At 47.2% G+C, this 13,586-nt stretch overlaps 3 protein-coding genes across 3 annotated transcripts; 1 reads left to right on the top strand and 2 right to left on the bottom strand.

Annotated features, from left to right (window-relative positions):
* Positions 1-1,380: 1,380 nt before the first annotated feature.
* LOC6598101 (fibrillin-1) lies at positions 1,381-8,282 on the bottom strand. Its single transcript, XM_002023207.2, has 9 exons — positions 7,974-8,282; positions 7,300-7,863; positions 6,441-6,941; positions 5,857-6,060; positions 5,596-5,793; positions 4,781-4,805; positions 4,146-4,711; positions 1,802-2,338; positions 1,381-1,746 (listed from the first exon to the last, which is right to left on the bottom strand). Exons 1-9 carry the CDS (start codon positions 8,261-8,263, stop codon positions 1,437-1,439), a joined length of 3,195 nt encoding a protein of 1,064 aa, XP_002023243.2. The 5' UTR covers positions 8,264-8,282; the 3' UTR covers positions 1,381-1,436.
* A 742-nt stretch (positions 8,283-9,024) lies between these two features.
* On the top strand, positions 9,025-10,328 carry LOC6598102 (cell death abnormality protein 1). Its single transcript, XM_002023208.2, has 3 exons — positions 9,025-9,422; positions 9,495-10,037; positions 10,105-10,328. Exons 1-3 carry the CDS (start codon positions 9,082-9,084, stop codon positions 10,199-10,201), a joined length of 981 nt encoding a protein of 326 aa, XP_002023244.1. The 5' UTR covers positions 9,025-9,081; the 3' UTR covers positions 10,202-10,328.
* Positions 10,329-10,360: 32 nt separating this feature from the next.
* On the bottom strand, positions 10,361-12,749 carry LOC6598103 (multiple epidermal growth factor-like domains protein 11). The gene is made up of 2 exons (XM_026987756.1): positions 12,458-12,749; positions 10,361-12,260 (listed from the first exon to the last, which is right to left on the bottom strand). Exons 1-2 carry the CDS (start codon positions 12,668-12,670, stop codon positions 10,419-10,421), a joined length of 2,055 nt encoding a protein of 684 aa, XP_026843557.1. The 5' UTR covers positions 12,671-12,749; the 3' UTR covers positions 10,361-10,418.
* Positions 12,750-13,586: the final 837 nt, after the last annotated feature.

The following is a 13,586-nucleotide window of genomic DNA, read 5'->3' as shown; positions in this document are numbered from 1 at the left end:
TTAAATTTTTGAACGAGAACGATAATCGAAAACGAATTTTAATTGAATGTCGATGCACGAGGTATCAAGGGAAAGAGTTGTTGCAAGTAACAGCCGAAAACAATATACCCGTTAGATACAGGGTAGCGCGTCACTTGGCAAGTAACAGCCGAAAACAATATACCCGTTGGATGTAGGGTAGCACGTCACTTGGCGCACCGTTAAGCTCAAGAGCGGCAACGAAAATTCTCCCAACAAATACAACGCAAGCAGCAGTGGAGAAGCGAAAGCGAAAACGAAATAATGCACCGGTGCTGCTGCTTGTATGTATGTGTGGATATTTTCTATACGCCGTGGCTTGGGTGAACGAACGAACAAACTTTGTTCTAACGACGAGAAAGGTAGAACAAAATAAAATGGGGGGGGGGGGGGGGGGCGTTGACAGTGATTGCAGTAAACGAAAGATGTATGTATGTATGTACATATGTATAACTGTTGCGTCCAAATAGCGGTTCACATATGTATGTCTGTTTGGGTCGATATGTATGTATGTATTTATGTTTTTAGTTATATTTATGCAATTAATAACAAAATGCATGCAATCAAGCTCTACTATATATGTATCATACGTCTGTGCCTAGAATTGAAGGCGATGTGCAATGTATTCAGCACAAGACACCTCAAAGAAAGATCTGAATGTCTTTAGCTCAGCCTTCAATTTTCTGCACAAATACCTCTGATTCCTCTTTTGGATTTTTGAATCCAACTGCTACTTTCCTGTCTTTTTCGCAGGGCATCCCTCGGCGGTAGCAGAATTGCACAAAAATTATTGTTGGCGCGACCGACGCGATGATATTTTACAAAAATTGATTGCCGATTGCACACACACACGACGCGGGCAACGAATATGTTTGCATATGTATACTGCAATTTCTTGTGTCACTGTCACTTGTTTTTTGTTGCCTATAATTCACTTTACAGTCCACCCGGGGGCGCCATGAAAAATTAGAAGAGTTTTTCTAATCAGTTACCGAAAACTTTGGGTGGCTGTAATTTAAATTATTTATTTGGCGGGGCGAAAAACTTGATACGCTCGATCTATTTCAAGGTTGGCGAACAACTAAAGTTTCTTCACAATTCAATCTCTTACTCTAGCTATCCTACGGTGGCAAAGCGGGGCGAATTCGCCAAGAGCGAGAGAGCGAGCTTTTATTGCGCTCCCGCTTTGCCCTAGCCTAACTTACACTAGACTTCATAATTCATAATTCCATCTATAACTAATAATTGTGGCCATGGATGGAAGGTCACGCAACAATGTATATTAAACTTTTTTTGTCTGCCGTTTTGTTTGAGCTTATTAACAGCTAACCAAATAAAAAAATAAAATAAATCAAGAAAATATGTGTGGAAAAAAACGTAATTTAAATCAGTGCACATATAGCCATTTTACTGAGGTACTAGACAGCCGTACAGCTCTGACGGCCCTTTATGCCGCTCTTGATGAATCCTGGCCGGCAAATGCAGAAGTTGGGGGCACTGCAGTAGCCATTGGGACAGCCCTGGGGGCAATGGGGCTGGCAGATATACCGCTGGTGCTCGTCCCGCACGTAGCCCGGGTTGCACTCGCACTGGTTGTTGCCCGCGCAGACTCCGTTGAGGCAGGGTACATCGCACTTCGGCAGACACTCGGCTGACTTACGATCCCACTCGAAGCCATGCGCGCACTCGCAGATGTCCGGGCCAATGCAGCGTCCATTTTTGCAGGGTCTAAAGGGACAAACGTGATTATTCTCCCTATGGATATGTGCGTAGGCCCACTTACTGCTCGCAGATGGGCTCGCAGCGTCCCTGCAGCTTGAGGTAGCCCGCCTTGCAGGTGCAATGGCCAGGGGCCGTGCACTGCCCGTTGTCGCAGTTGTCGCAGACGGGCTCACAGCGCCCATCGGGAGCCTGGCGATAGCCTTGCAGACACTCGCACTTGTTGGGAGCCACACAGCGTCCTTGGGCACAGCCCTGCTTGCACTCCGGCTGGCAGTACTTGCGGCTCAGGGGATCCAGGGAGTATCCTTCCCGACACTGACATTCGTTGCGCTCGTCGCAAACTCCGTTGCCGCAGCCCAGTGGACAGGTGGAGATGCACTTGCCCTCGCTCGTTCGAACGTGGCCGGGAATGCAGACACACGTGTTGGGTGCCGTGCAGATTCCGTTTGGACAATCGTCCGCACAGATTGGGTCGCATTTTCGATAGATGTGCGGGTTGCGCTCGTATCCCTCACAGCACACCTGAACACTGCTCATGTCCGGGGTGGTCCCATTGCCAACGAACCTCTCCCGTGAATTGCGCAGAAGAGAAGCGGTTCTGTAAATCGAAAAGCAATTCGGATTGAAAGGGATAATCGATTGTTTAGGCACAGGACGTATCCTGGAAACTAATCGACACATCGATACTTTTCGATTGAAATTAAATGTGTGTGAACAGCCCACCTAAAAAACGTAGGTTACGATTATGAAAACTCAAAATTTCCAAATGAGTGGCTTATAGAGTCAATGGTCAATGGTGATTGCTTTAAGGTGTGAAAAACACTTATCTTATAGATAAATATTCAAAATTTCCATGTATGTACCTAATTTTTCAAGCTTTCATAGATTCTTTTGAACAAACAAATCATTCACGACGCCGTCCTTTCTAACATAATAATAATTTATTTTTCATCGCAAATGGTAATTATGGTAATTATAACCGATACTCAAAATGAGTATTGGGGTATATTAGATTTGTGGTAAAAGTGGATGTGTGTAACGTCCAGAAGGAATCGTTTCCGACCCCATAAAGTATATATATTCTTGATCAGCATCAATAGCCGAGTAGATTGAGCCATGTCAGTCTGTCCGTCCCCTTCAGCGCGTAGTGCTCAAAGACTATAAGAGGTAGAGCAGCGATGTTTTGTATCCAGACTTTTCTGATATGTCACTGCTACAAGAATATTTCAAAACTTTGCCCTGCCCACTTCCGCCCCCACAAAGGGCGAAATTCGACGATACGAGAAAACTAAAAACGCAGAATCTTAGAAGATGACTACATCTTCTCGAGTGCAAAATCTAAACCAGATCGTATAATTATTATAGCCAGAATCAAGAAAACAATTTCATTCTTTCTCGCTCTGTCTCTCTCTAACAAACAGGTTTCATGGTCGGTTTTGCCAATTGCAAAATATGAGTTCCAGGAACTCAGAACTTATAAGAGCCAGAGCAACCAAATTTGGTATACAAACTTCTGTGATATCGGACCTTGACCGTTTTGTGTCAAAATTTCGCCACACCCCTTCCGCCCCGCAAAGGACGAAAATCTGGGGCATCCACAAATCTCAGAGACTATTATCGCTAGATTAACCAAATTTGGTATCCGCACTTCTGTTAGATCTCACTATAAAACGTACACCTCAGAATTTCGCCCCACTTCTTTCCGCCCCCACAAAGGACGAAAAACTGTTGCATCCACAATATTGAGGATACGAGAAAACTAAAAACGCAGAATCATATATAATGATCATATCTATCAGATCAGATCATTTTTATAGCCAAAAGGAACAAATCAATTTGCAGTGGCTACGCAAGGCCCGACGTCACGCTCAGACTGATTTTCTGTCTCTCTTGCACGCACTCTTTGTCGTGTCGTTTAATATTAGCGGCGTCTGGAGGAGGAGGAGAGCCATACTGACTAAGTATCGGGTATAACTGTAGAGTTGCGGTGTCCGCAGCAACTCACAACGTTCCCCCTCGTTTATGGATGCAATAGTTCGTTGTAAGTTTTAGTAAGAAGTGCCCAGAAAAAAACATTTTTAAAGCCTTTTCTAGAATATTTAAAGCTCCATTCGTACAGAGCTAATCGACTGCATTCCTTTCGTATCGTTGCATCATATCACTTGAATTGCTTGCGACTTTGCATACGTCGTTTGAATCCGAGTTTGTTCTATTATTTGCCTTTGCCCGACACACAGATTGGGCCGAGGCGCACTTCATTATCAGGCCAGTGGAGGATGTCGAGGTCGTTAGTTCACTGTTTTAATTGTTGGCCTTGTTTTCGATTTCTTTCGATAATCATTAGTCTTTAGTTTAATTATAAGGTTGTTTCTTCTGCTCGTAGTAAAAGTTATTCCCCGACTTACGGAACTTCCTTATAGCACACACCGCTGGCCATGGCCGATCGGGTCTTGTTGATGAACAGCGCCGTCTCGTCCAGAACCTGTGGGGCCCGTGTCACTGGGGGTCCAACCGGCTGCACGTAGTGTCCGTACAGGGGAGGCGAAGTTGCGGGCTGATAGGTCTCGGCGGGGACGAAATCGCTCCATCCATGGCTTGTCTGGTTCTGCGCATTGGCATTCCAGCCGTAGGTGCTCTGGTTGTAGCTGTTCCACCCGTAGCCCGTCTGGTTGTACTCACTGGCATTGCCCGAAAGCTGAAGATTCCCCGAAGGCGGCTGACGCGTTTTAATGCCCGCCGTCTTGAACTGTGTCTGGCCAAGAGAGCAGATGGCCAGCAGAAGAGTCGGGACGAGTATCTTACACGATGACCTCATGGTGATGTCACTTTTTTCCCGTATTACAATTTTTAAGTACGTACTTATGCGCCCACGTCCGTCGGCGTCTGCTGTTGCACTTCGACTAATCGACTCACAATAAACGGGCTCTAATGCGAAAGCTGAGTCTGTGAGTCGCAAATCGCCTCCAGCGACCTCTTGCCCGTCCCCTAATCAGCACCTCGCCATTGGGCTATCAGTGGGGCAGCCAGAACGAAGGTTTACTCTCAGTAGCTGAACAGATGAATAGCTTTATGGTAAAATAAATTGATAATTAACAATTTGTGTTTGCTCTTGCTTACTGCCTACTGTTAAACATTTGTGAGCAGTTCCACGAAAAGTCAGCAACAAATGACTATGATTGATCGGCTTTGAACATTTAAGCGAGTTCCACAGAATATATGCACCATAGATGTTAGAAATTTGTACCCCATTTGGGCTTAAAGAAGATTTATGTATGTACTATTTTATAATGAACCAATCGAAACGTTGTGACTCTTGCCACTACTCTACTTATAAGTACAATATATTCCTGCACTTCGTCTTTCCTTTTTCACCGGATCGAAAATAATCTCCGTATGGACTCAGCCACAAGAAATTGTTTTCTTTATTCTGGATAAAGTAATTATCCGAGCATTTCCGCATAACATATTATATTTTATTAGATATGATAAATTCCTATTATGATCTTAAAAATTATGGATAGCCCAGATTTTGGTTGCTCCAGCTCCTATAGTCTAAGAACAAGACGTTAATCGATTCGGCTGATCAAGAATATATGAAAGTATATAGTCTATGGGGTCGGTAACGCTTCCTTCTTCCTTTTTCATTATACATCTACACGTATCTTATATACCCTTCTGCTCTTTGAGTAACGAGGTGTATTGCAAAGGTGATTTGCAGGGTATCGGAAAAATTAAGAATATTTATGAAAAGTAGTACTTGTTTTTATTTCGGGTGAACGGATGAACAGATTCGACAATTGTTGAAATAGATCATTGGTTTTTGCTATTCTTAACGTCTCTATAACATCGATTTACATCTGCTTGCACCGCCGCTCCTCCCGATAGTAGCCCGGAGCACACTCACAGTAGCCTGGCGAGAGGCACAGGCCGTGCGCACAATCCTCGGTACAGATGGGCTGGCATTTCAGGTTCTGTGGGCTGCCATGGTTCACGTAGCCCTCGCAGCAGTAGGAGATCTGACGGAGTCTCGCATTCGGGTTGATGGTTTCCACCCTGCAAGATAATTGATGTGATGTGAGACTCGTTGTGGGAACTTTGGGAGAGGCCTAAGCCTACATCTCTTCCTTGTAGCAGACGCCGGAGTCTCGTGTGGCCAGCATCTCACGCTCCCAGTTCTGTTCGGGCAGCTTTAGCCAGAACTGAGCGGCAGTGGGCGAGGGTCGCTCAATCGCTAGGCAGACGATAAGAAGGCCAATCAGTGGGGATTTCAAGTGCATTTCGTTCAGCTCTACAATTGTGAATGGGGCCGTGAATGGCAATGATCGTCAGCGCTGCGATCGCAAGTGTCTCCGAGCTACTAAATTGTCTTCCCAGTCAGGCTCGGCTTTTATGTGTATGGAGAAAGAAATTGTCTATGTTCATGAATAGATAATTACTCGTACTATTTTAAAATAGACAATACAGCAGGGGCGTCGCTCATAGGGGGCTACACGACCCATATGTATGCATGTACGCATATGGAGGTACGATTGTGCATGAGCCCACTGATACTGATAAGCCCACTCTATTTGAGAAATATTTCAATGTTTATTACAATTTTCTTTGTGACTGAAAAAGTGGGAGAGAGTATACGGAAAATAGAGTGACTTCGAGGAGAACATAAACTCTTATCAGTCCATGTAGCAACGCGCTCCTCTCACAGCCACCACATCGAGTTGTGGAACCTCTCGGCTCCGCCCAAGATGAAGTGCCTGCCAAGTAGGAGCTCGAACTCCAGGATTAGGGAGCTATTCGCCCGCGTTGGATCCACCGAGGCATAGGTGGTGACCGTGTCCGGCGACATACACTTGTCAATGAACCGCACCTTCCCCTCCAGACAGCGACACCGCCCCAGGGAGCTGCACAGTCCCATCGCACACTTCTGATAACTAGTCTCTGGTCCGGGCACTATGGCACATCCACACACATTTGGAGCAATGCACTTGCCATAAAAGCCACAGCCTCGATCGCAGACGGCCTCACACTTCTCCCGGTTCCGCACATATCCGTTGAAGCAGCGACAGTTTCCCGGGGAGATGCAGACTCCGTTTTCACAGTTGTCTCCGCAGTCGGGCAGGCAGCTGGCAGTATTATTGTCGTACCGGAATCCGTTCTGGCAGACACAAGTGGTCTCGTTCGCACGGAAGCCATTCTCGCAGCGCCTGGATGGAGAGTCAAAATTGTCAAAAAGATAAAGCCTTTGTTGATACTGGTTCCATAAAATTACTGTAAGTTTCAAACTTTCGAAAGAATCTTCAAATAACCAACAATTATAGAAATCGCGATGAAAATGCTGAGAAATATTTCTCACTTTCTCCCACATCATCAGCGTAATAATTTTTGGAACTTAGGATACCAAAATAAGTCAAAGAAGTGTGAAAAACACCTCATATGTCGGAGATTCGGACGGACATAAGTAGCTAAGAAATGGTGCAATTAAAACTCACACTTGATATTTATATGAGAGAAATTTATATGGCTTATTCAGTGGGTCGTTCGCGTTTCCCTCCCAACACTTACTTATAGAAACCGTTTTCGCAGGAGGTGCCATTGATGCGTTTGTGGTAGCCGGGAAAGCACTCGCATTGATTCGGAGCCACGCAGTGTCCGTACCCGCAGTCGGGAATGCAGATGGGTTGACAGCCCAAGGCCGCCGACTCGCGCAAACCCCTGACGAAGCCCTCGGCACAGGAGCATTTTCCAGGCTCCAGACAGACCTCGTTGTGTCCACAGGTCTGATTACATTGCGGCTGGCAGAAGAGTCGGGACCCATCCAGCTCGTAGCCTTTATCGCAGAGGCAGGTCCCGTTCAGATAGCAGCGACCATGGGGGCATCCCAGTGGGCAGGTCGGCACACAGTTGTTGCGGTAGTTAAGCACAAAGTCGTCAAAGCACTGGCAAATCCCGCCGGCCAGACAGAACCCGTTCTCCTGGCACCGATCGTCGCAGTCGGGGACGCACTTGCTCCAATCGTACTCGTAGCGCCGCCACCCCTTGCAGCACACTTCGATCACATTGAAGTGGGGGTTGGTGGTGCTGTTGCCCACGATCTTCACCTCCTTGTCGTACTGAAAGAAGACAGCCCTAATCAAAGGAGTGAGTAGTGGGTGCATGAGTATATGAGTACATCCGAAAACGGCAATAAACAAATAAATCTGAATATTTCGCGATCTGCTACGAAAAAACCTACTCACGGAACTTCCCGGTAGCACTTGTCCGGATGTTCTCCTCGTCGAGGCAGCGACAGGCCATTGGGAATTATGAAGGGCTTTCGACTGGTGGTCGTCGAGGAGTGGCGCCGCTGCTGTGCCTGCTGCTCGCGCTGCTGCTGCTGCCTCAGTTGCTGATCCCTGAGGCGCGCTTGGTCGTCCTGCTGCTGCTGCAGTTGCTGCTCATGCAGCTGTAGCTCCATGGCCTGCAGCAGACAGAGGAACACAACCAGCAGTACCGATTGGATACCCAACGTACGCAAAAGCTGCGACATTTCAGCCTTGTTGGGCGAGTTACCGAAGCGTTCAAGTCGCGATTGCCGACTGTTCCGGCACCGACGACTCACTTGGGTCAGTCAGCGTCTTAATCGCGGCCAGAGGCTGAGATAAGCGGGCTTGACTTTTAATTGAAATACGAGAGCTTTGGTCTGTGCTGAGGACCGGGAGAGAGATTGATCCAGAGCCACGATGCGGGGCAATTCATGTACGAGTATGTATGTCAAGTGAAAGAGTGAACTGCGCCGAAGTATAGATTGTTGTATGGCATTTCACAGCTAATTAAGGTACTTCTACTTGTTTTATTGATCAAATGAATACGAGTATATATAAACAATATAGAAACAATTACTTGAATTGCAAAACTACGCGGACGTGGGATACACAGTAAAATACACATTTTCGAAGCATAAGGAGCAACTCGTATAAATTGTTTTCTGGATGTTATTGCAGTTATATTTTAGAATATTGGACGATGAGGTTTTTTTTTTTTTTGTGGAATTTGGATCTTGGCTAAGGGTTAGAAGGGGATCAAGCAAAAGATCTAAGATGACATTTTCTATCCCTATATACATCAATCAGACGCCTCTCCTTCATCTGTAACGTAATTGTATTTATTGTTTCCTAATCATCTCGAAAACCACAACCGAATTCCGCTCTATTTCGCCTAGGCTTTCCAGAGACCCTAAACTGATAAGCCCACGAGCCAACTCTGGGTAGGCGGAGAGCTCGCTAATCTCAGGCACATTAGTAGGATTTTAGCAAGCGTATTGCGAGGAACGTAAACAGCAAACAATTAAAGAAGAATATACGGGAAATGTGGTTACATGAGACGAGCCAACATCTGGGCCTGCTGCTTCTCTGCCTGGTTTTGGGCCTGCCCCCTACCCAAACGAATGTGCCCAACTACTCGGAGTATGATGGCCCGAATCGCTACGACCCTAGGCGTCCCCAGTCTCAGGATCCAAGTCAATTCGGACGTCGCTATTCGTCCAATAGACAACAGTCGCCCTCCCAGCCGCTTTTCAACCGTCCTGGGGGAGCCAACTATGAGGTTTTGAGGCCCTTGGAACAGCAGCCAAAGCGGCGTGAGTACCTGGTCCGCTCCCACGAGACGCTATTCGACAGGGAGCAGCACAAGTGCCGCATTTGGGTGCCGTAAGTAGATGCAGCGTCGCATTCTGCGTGATTAAAACGAGTACATTTTTACTACCCCACCCACTGCTTCAGTCCCGAAACGGCCCCAAAGTACCCGCACGCCAACACCATTCAGTCAGACCTGGCCAACAAGCTATCGCTGATCGAAGTCTGTTGTACTGGCTACTCCGCCAGCCGCCTGCTGGGAGTGACCCAGTGCCGTCCCCTATGCGGGTGTCAGAACGGAAGCTGCCGTGCTCCAGGAGAATGCGACTGCTACGAGGGATTTGTGAAGAACGACAACGGGGACTGCGTTTTCGCCTGTCCGCTGGGATGCCAGAACGGCCGCTGCTTCCTCGACGGCAGCTGCCTCTGCGATCCTGGCTACAAGCTGGACGAAACGAGGCGCTTCTGCCGGCCTATCTGCAGCAGCGGTTGTGGCAACAGCCAGCGCCATAACTGCACGGAGCCCGAGGTTTGTGGCTGCTCCAAGGGGTACCAGTTGACTGACGATGGCTGTCAACCGGTCTGCGAGCCGGACTGCGGCATTGGGGGCCTCTGCAGGGACAACAACGAGTGCGAGTGCGGACCGGGATACATGCTGAAGGATGGGGTCTGTCAAACCGACTGTTATCAGTGAGTACTCTTAGTGGTGCAATATACTGGTACGCCTTTCACTTCACTTACTCTTTACTCACCGCAGAAAGTGCAGCAATGGAGTGTGTGTCAGTCGGAACCGATGTATCTGTGATCCGGGCTTTAGCTACCATGAACCATCCACAATGTGTATTCCTGTTTAGGAGGGAAGAGACCTATTTTATTACCGAATTCTTTATTTATGCACTCCCCAAAAGGGAATAGGATTAGACAGTTATATAATAAATTCAAATATACAAGCCGAAGTGGCAGTTATCTGAGATCCATCTACATTCGCGGGAATGAAAAAACTTAATTAATCATTCGATAATTATATATAAATACGTATGTATTTAGTTTTAGCAAAACAAAGTTATTATTCTAATGAGCATTCACGTAAATGGCTTCATCGGGTTGGTAAACACGTCTGGGGTAATACTTTGGATAGCATTTAACGGCTGTGGCTACGATGGCCACAAGAACGACGACAGCGATGCACCACCCCACTCCAGAGAGCCAGCTGGATGACTCCAAGCTTGTTGTCTGGGCTATGCTGGATTCGGCCTTGGCGGCATCATTCTTCTCTTGCTGCGCGGCCTCCTCGGGTTTGAGCACCTTGCATATGTAGCGCGCTACCTCGGAGCTGTAGTCCTCATTTCCGCCACATACTAGTTGTCCACTTGCGGGATCACAGCGGCACTTCAATAGATCCAGGCAGGGCTTGTCATGATCATCCACACAAACGTTGACACACTTGGCGTTGTTCAGTGGACCCAGTTCGTCATACTCATTCCAGCAGAGGCAATCCCTAGAACAGTTTGGGACTGGAATTTGAAGAAGGCCAGCTAAGGAAACAGCAGCGGTGGAGGTTGAGCCATCGAGAGGTATGGAGGTCGTAGTAGATGTAGGGTCCGCAAAGGACGCAGAGGTGGAGGTAGTTTGGTGCCTACACCCCTCGTCTGTCTGCTCATAGCCAGGCCGGCAGGTGCACACCTCTGGCTCCACGCAGTCCCCGAACTGGCAGCCCTTGCTGCAGTGGGGTACGCAAGTGGAGGGGGAGATGTGCACGTAACCCTCCAGGCAGCTACAATGGTCCGGTCCAGTGCATGTAGATTTCGCACATGGGGTTTGACAGACGGGTTGACAGACCACGATGCCAGATTCGTTGGCCACCGGCTGGTAGCCCACGTGGCAGAGACAGATGTCCGGCTCCACGCAATCACCGTGCTTACAACCATTCGCGCAAACCGCCTCACAAATATGCTGCGAGTTCGCCTGGAAACGGTAGCCAGCTGCGCAGGAGCACGTCTCTGGGTGGGTGCAGTGTCCATGCACGCAGTTGAGACTGCACTGGGGTTCGCAGGTCTTGTTGGGGCCCATCAGGTAGCCTATGCTGCAGACACAAACCTCCGGCGAGAAGCAGAAGCCGTTGGCACAGCCTTGGCTGCACTTTGGCTCGCACTTGCCGTCTTCCCCGGTCGCCACATATCCGGGGTAGCATTCGCAGACGTTAGGGGCCGTGCATCGCGCATAGTCCGAGCACTGCTGGGGACAGTACGGCTCGCAACGGTCTGCCTTCATGATATAGCCCGGATCGCAGATGCAGACGGAGGGTGACAGGCAACTGCTATACTCGGGACAGCCCTGGGAGCAAACGGGCCGACAGTTCTCCCCGGAATACCCGGCCTCGCACTCGCACACTCCGGGTCTCACGCACTGACTGTGTTCACCGCAACCAGCGTCGCATATGGGAAAGCACTTGCCCTCCCCATCGGCCTGATAACCCTTCTCGCAGACGCAGACGTTCGGCTCCTGGCAGAACGAGTTGGGATCGCATTGGGGCAGACAGACGGGCTGACACGTGGAGTCGATCTCCGACTTGGTATAGCCGTCGATGCACTCGCAAACTCCCGGCTCGGCACAGAAGCTGTAATTCCCACAGGGCTCTGGGCATACAGGCAGGCATTCGCCGTCGTTGTGGACCTTCTGGTGTCCCTCGTTGCAGGCACAGCGATCCGGCATCAGACAATACTCGTTCTTGCCGCAGTCGGAACAAATGGGATCGCAATCGGCTCCGCCATATCCATCCTTGCAGCTACACTGATTCGGAGCGGTGCAGTAACTGTTTCCGGAGCAGCCTCCAGAGCAAACGGGCTTGCAGTTTTGGATAGATCCCTCGTAGCCGTCACAGCAGGCCTGTTTTGTTTCAATTCTATAGTTCACCTGGGGGTGTAAAATAACTTTTATTAATATTTGATTTACTTAGAGCATAAAGAATACGTTTACACAAAAAGTACAAAATGCATCGTTGTTTTTTTTTTTTTTTTTTTTTTTGATTAATAAAGGCTATGGGTAAATAGCACAATTTCTTCTTATTTTTAGATACTTCCGGGTAGTTTGGAAATCCATTCAGGACTTACTTCATTTTGCCATCCATATACTGTACGAAACTTGGTTTGCCAGCCTTGCCAGAAGGAATGTTTCTGATACGGCTCCTGGCGAGACCTGTAAACCGATCGCGTGTACGGAACATTCTCGAAGCTCGTACAGATCTTTGGATCATAGGCTCGAACCGCACAAAGGAAGCCAACAGCCAGGACCAAGCCCATCCCAAGACCTACATTGTGAGTCATGGCTTTGGTGATCAATGTTTTCCAACTGTAGTATAATTCTTGGGCCCACTCGTATCTCCAAGTAAGCGTTCAGTTCTGCGTTCTGTACAACGTTCCGAATTGAACTGAGCCCTCAAACTGGGATTTCCATTCAAGTTCTCGCATCTCCGGGTATTCGTATTCGGCCACATCCGTTGGATGCGAGATAAACTATGCTTTTGCACTCGCAAATATTAGGAACTCGATTTTATCTCAGTAATACTTTGTGTCCTGGTTCTGGTATTGCACTGTTTAATAGGAGAAGTGATAAAAAGAAACTCTTCCAGCGACCTTGATCCCTTAAGTAAATCTTTTCTTGGAGCTCTGTCTTCACAGATATCTTTTTATATTTTCACAACTTAAAAGAAGTCTCTTATCTGACCATAGCTGTTCTCTGCCTATCTGTGCCTTACAAAATATTTTTCTTCCTAACAACGCATTACCGAACAATGTTTTGCATGATAATAAAGTTGCATATGTATAGTATTAATTAATATATATATATATATACACACTTGATCATAATAATAGGTACACCTTGAAGCTTTTCATTAATAATTAGTTTTATCGTACTTTAAGTGTTGAAAACAAAATTTTGTTTGGTATGTTTTATTTGTCAATGTATTGCAGTTCCGTGACAAAAAAATGAAACAGGGAAACCGCCGAATAACAGAGCTTTAAGCGAAATTGCGAGTTGACATCACATTATGGCTGATCAAAATAATAGGTACAGTGTCAGTAAATTTTGAATATCAAGTGAATAATTCGGAAATTCTTGACTTTTTGGCAAATTAAACATCCATTTCATTAAACAACAGTCTAAATATGAGCAAATAATTATTTTTTTCTTACAAGAATAGGCCGAATGTCTTATTGTACAGCCCAATTGGCTCTTAGT

This window comes from Drosophila persimilis, unplaced genomic scaffold (assembly GCF_003286085.1).
Source record: "Drosophila persimilis strain 14011-0111.01,24,50 unplaced genomic scaffold, DperRS2 tig00000124-arrow-pilon, whole genome shotgun sequence".
Lineage (NCBI taxonomy): Eukaryota > Metazoa > Arthropoda > Insecta > Diptera > Drosophilidae > Drosophila > Drosophila persimilis.
The sequence above is the reverse complement of the archived record's forward strand: the minus strand, read 5'-3'. Positions and strand labels throughout refer to the sequence as shown.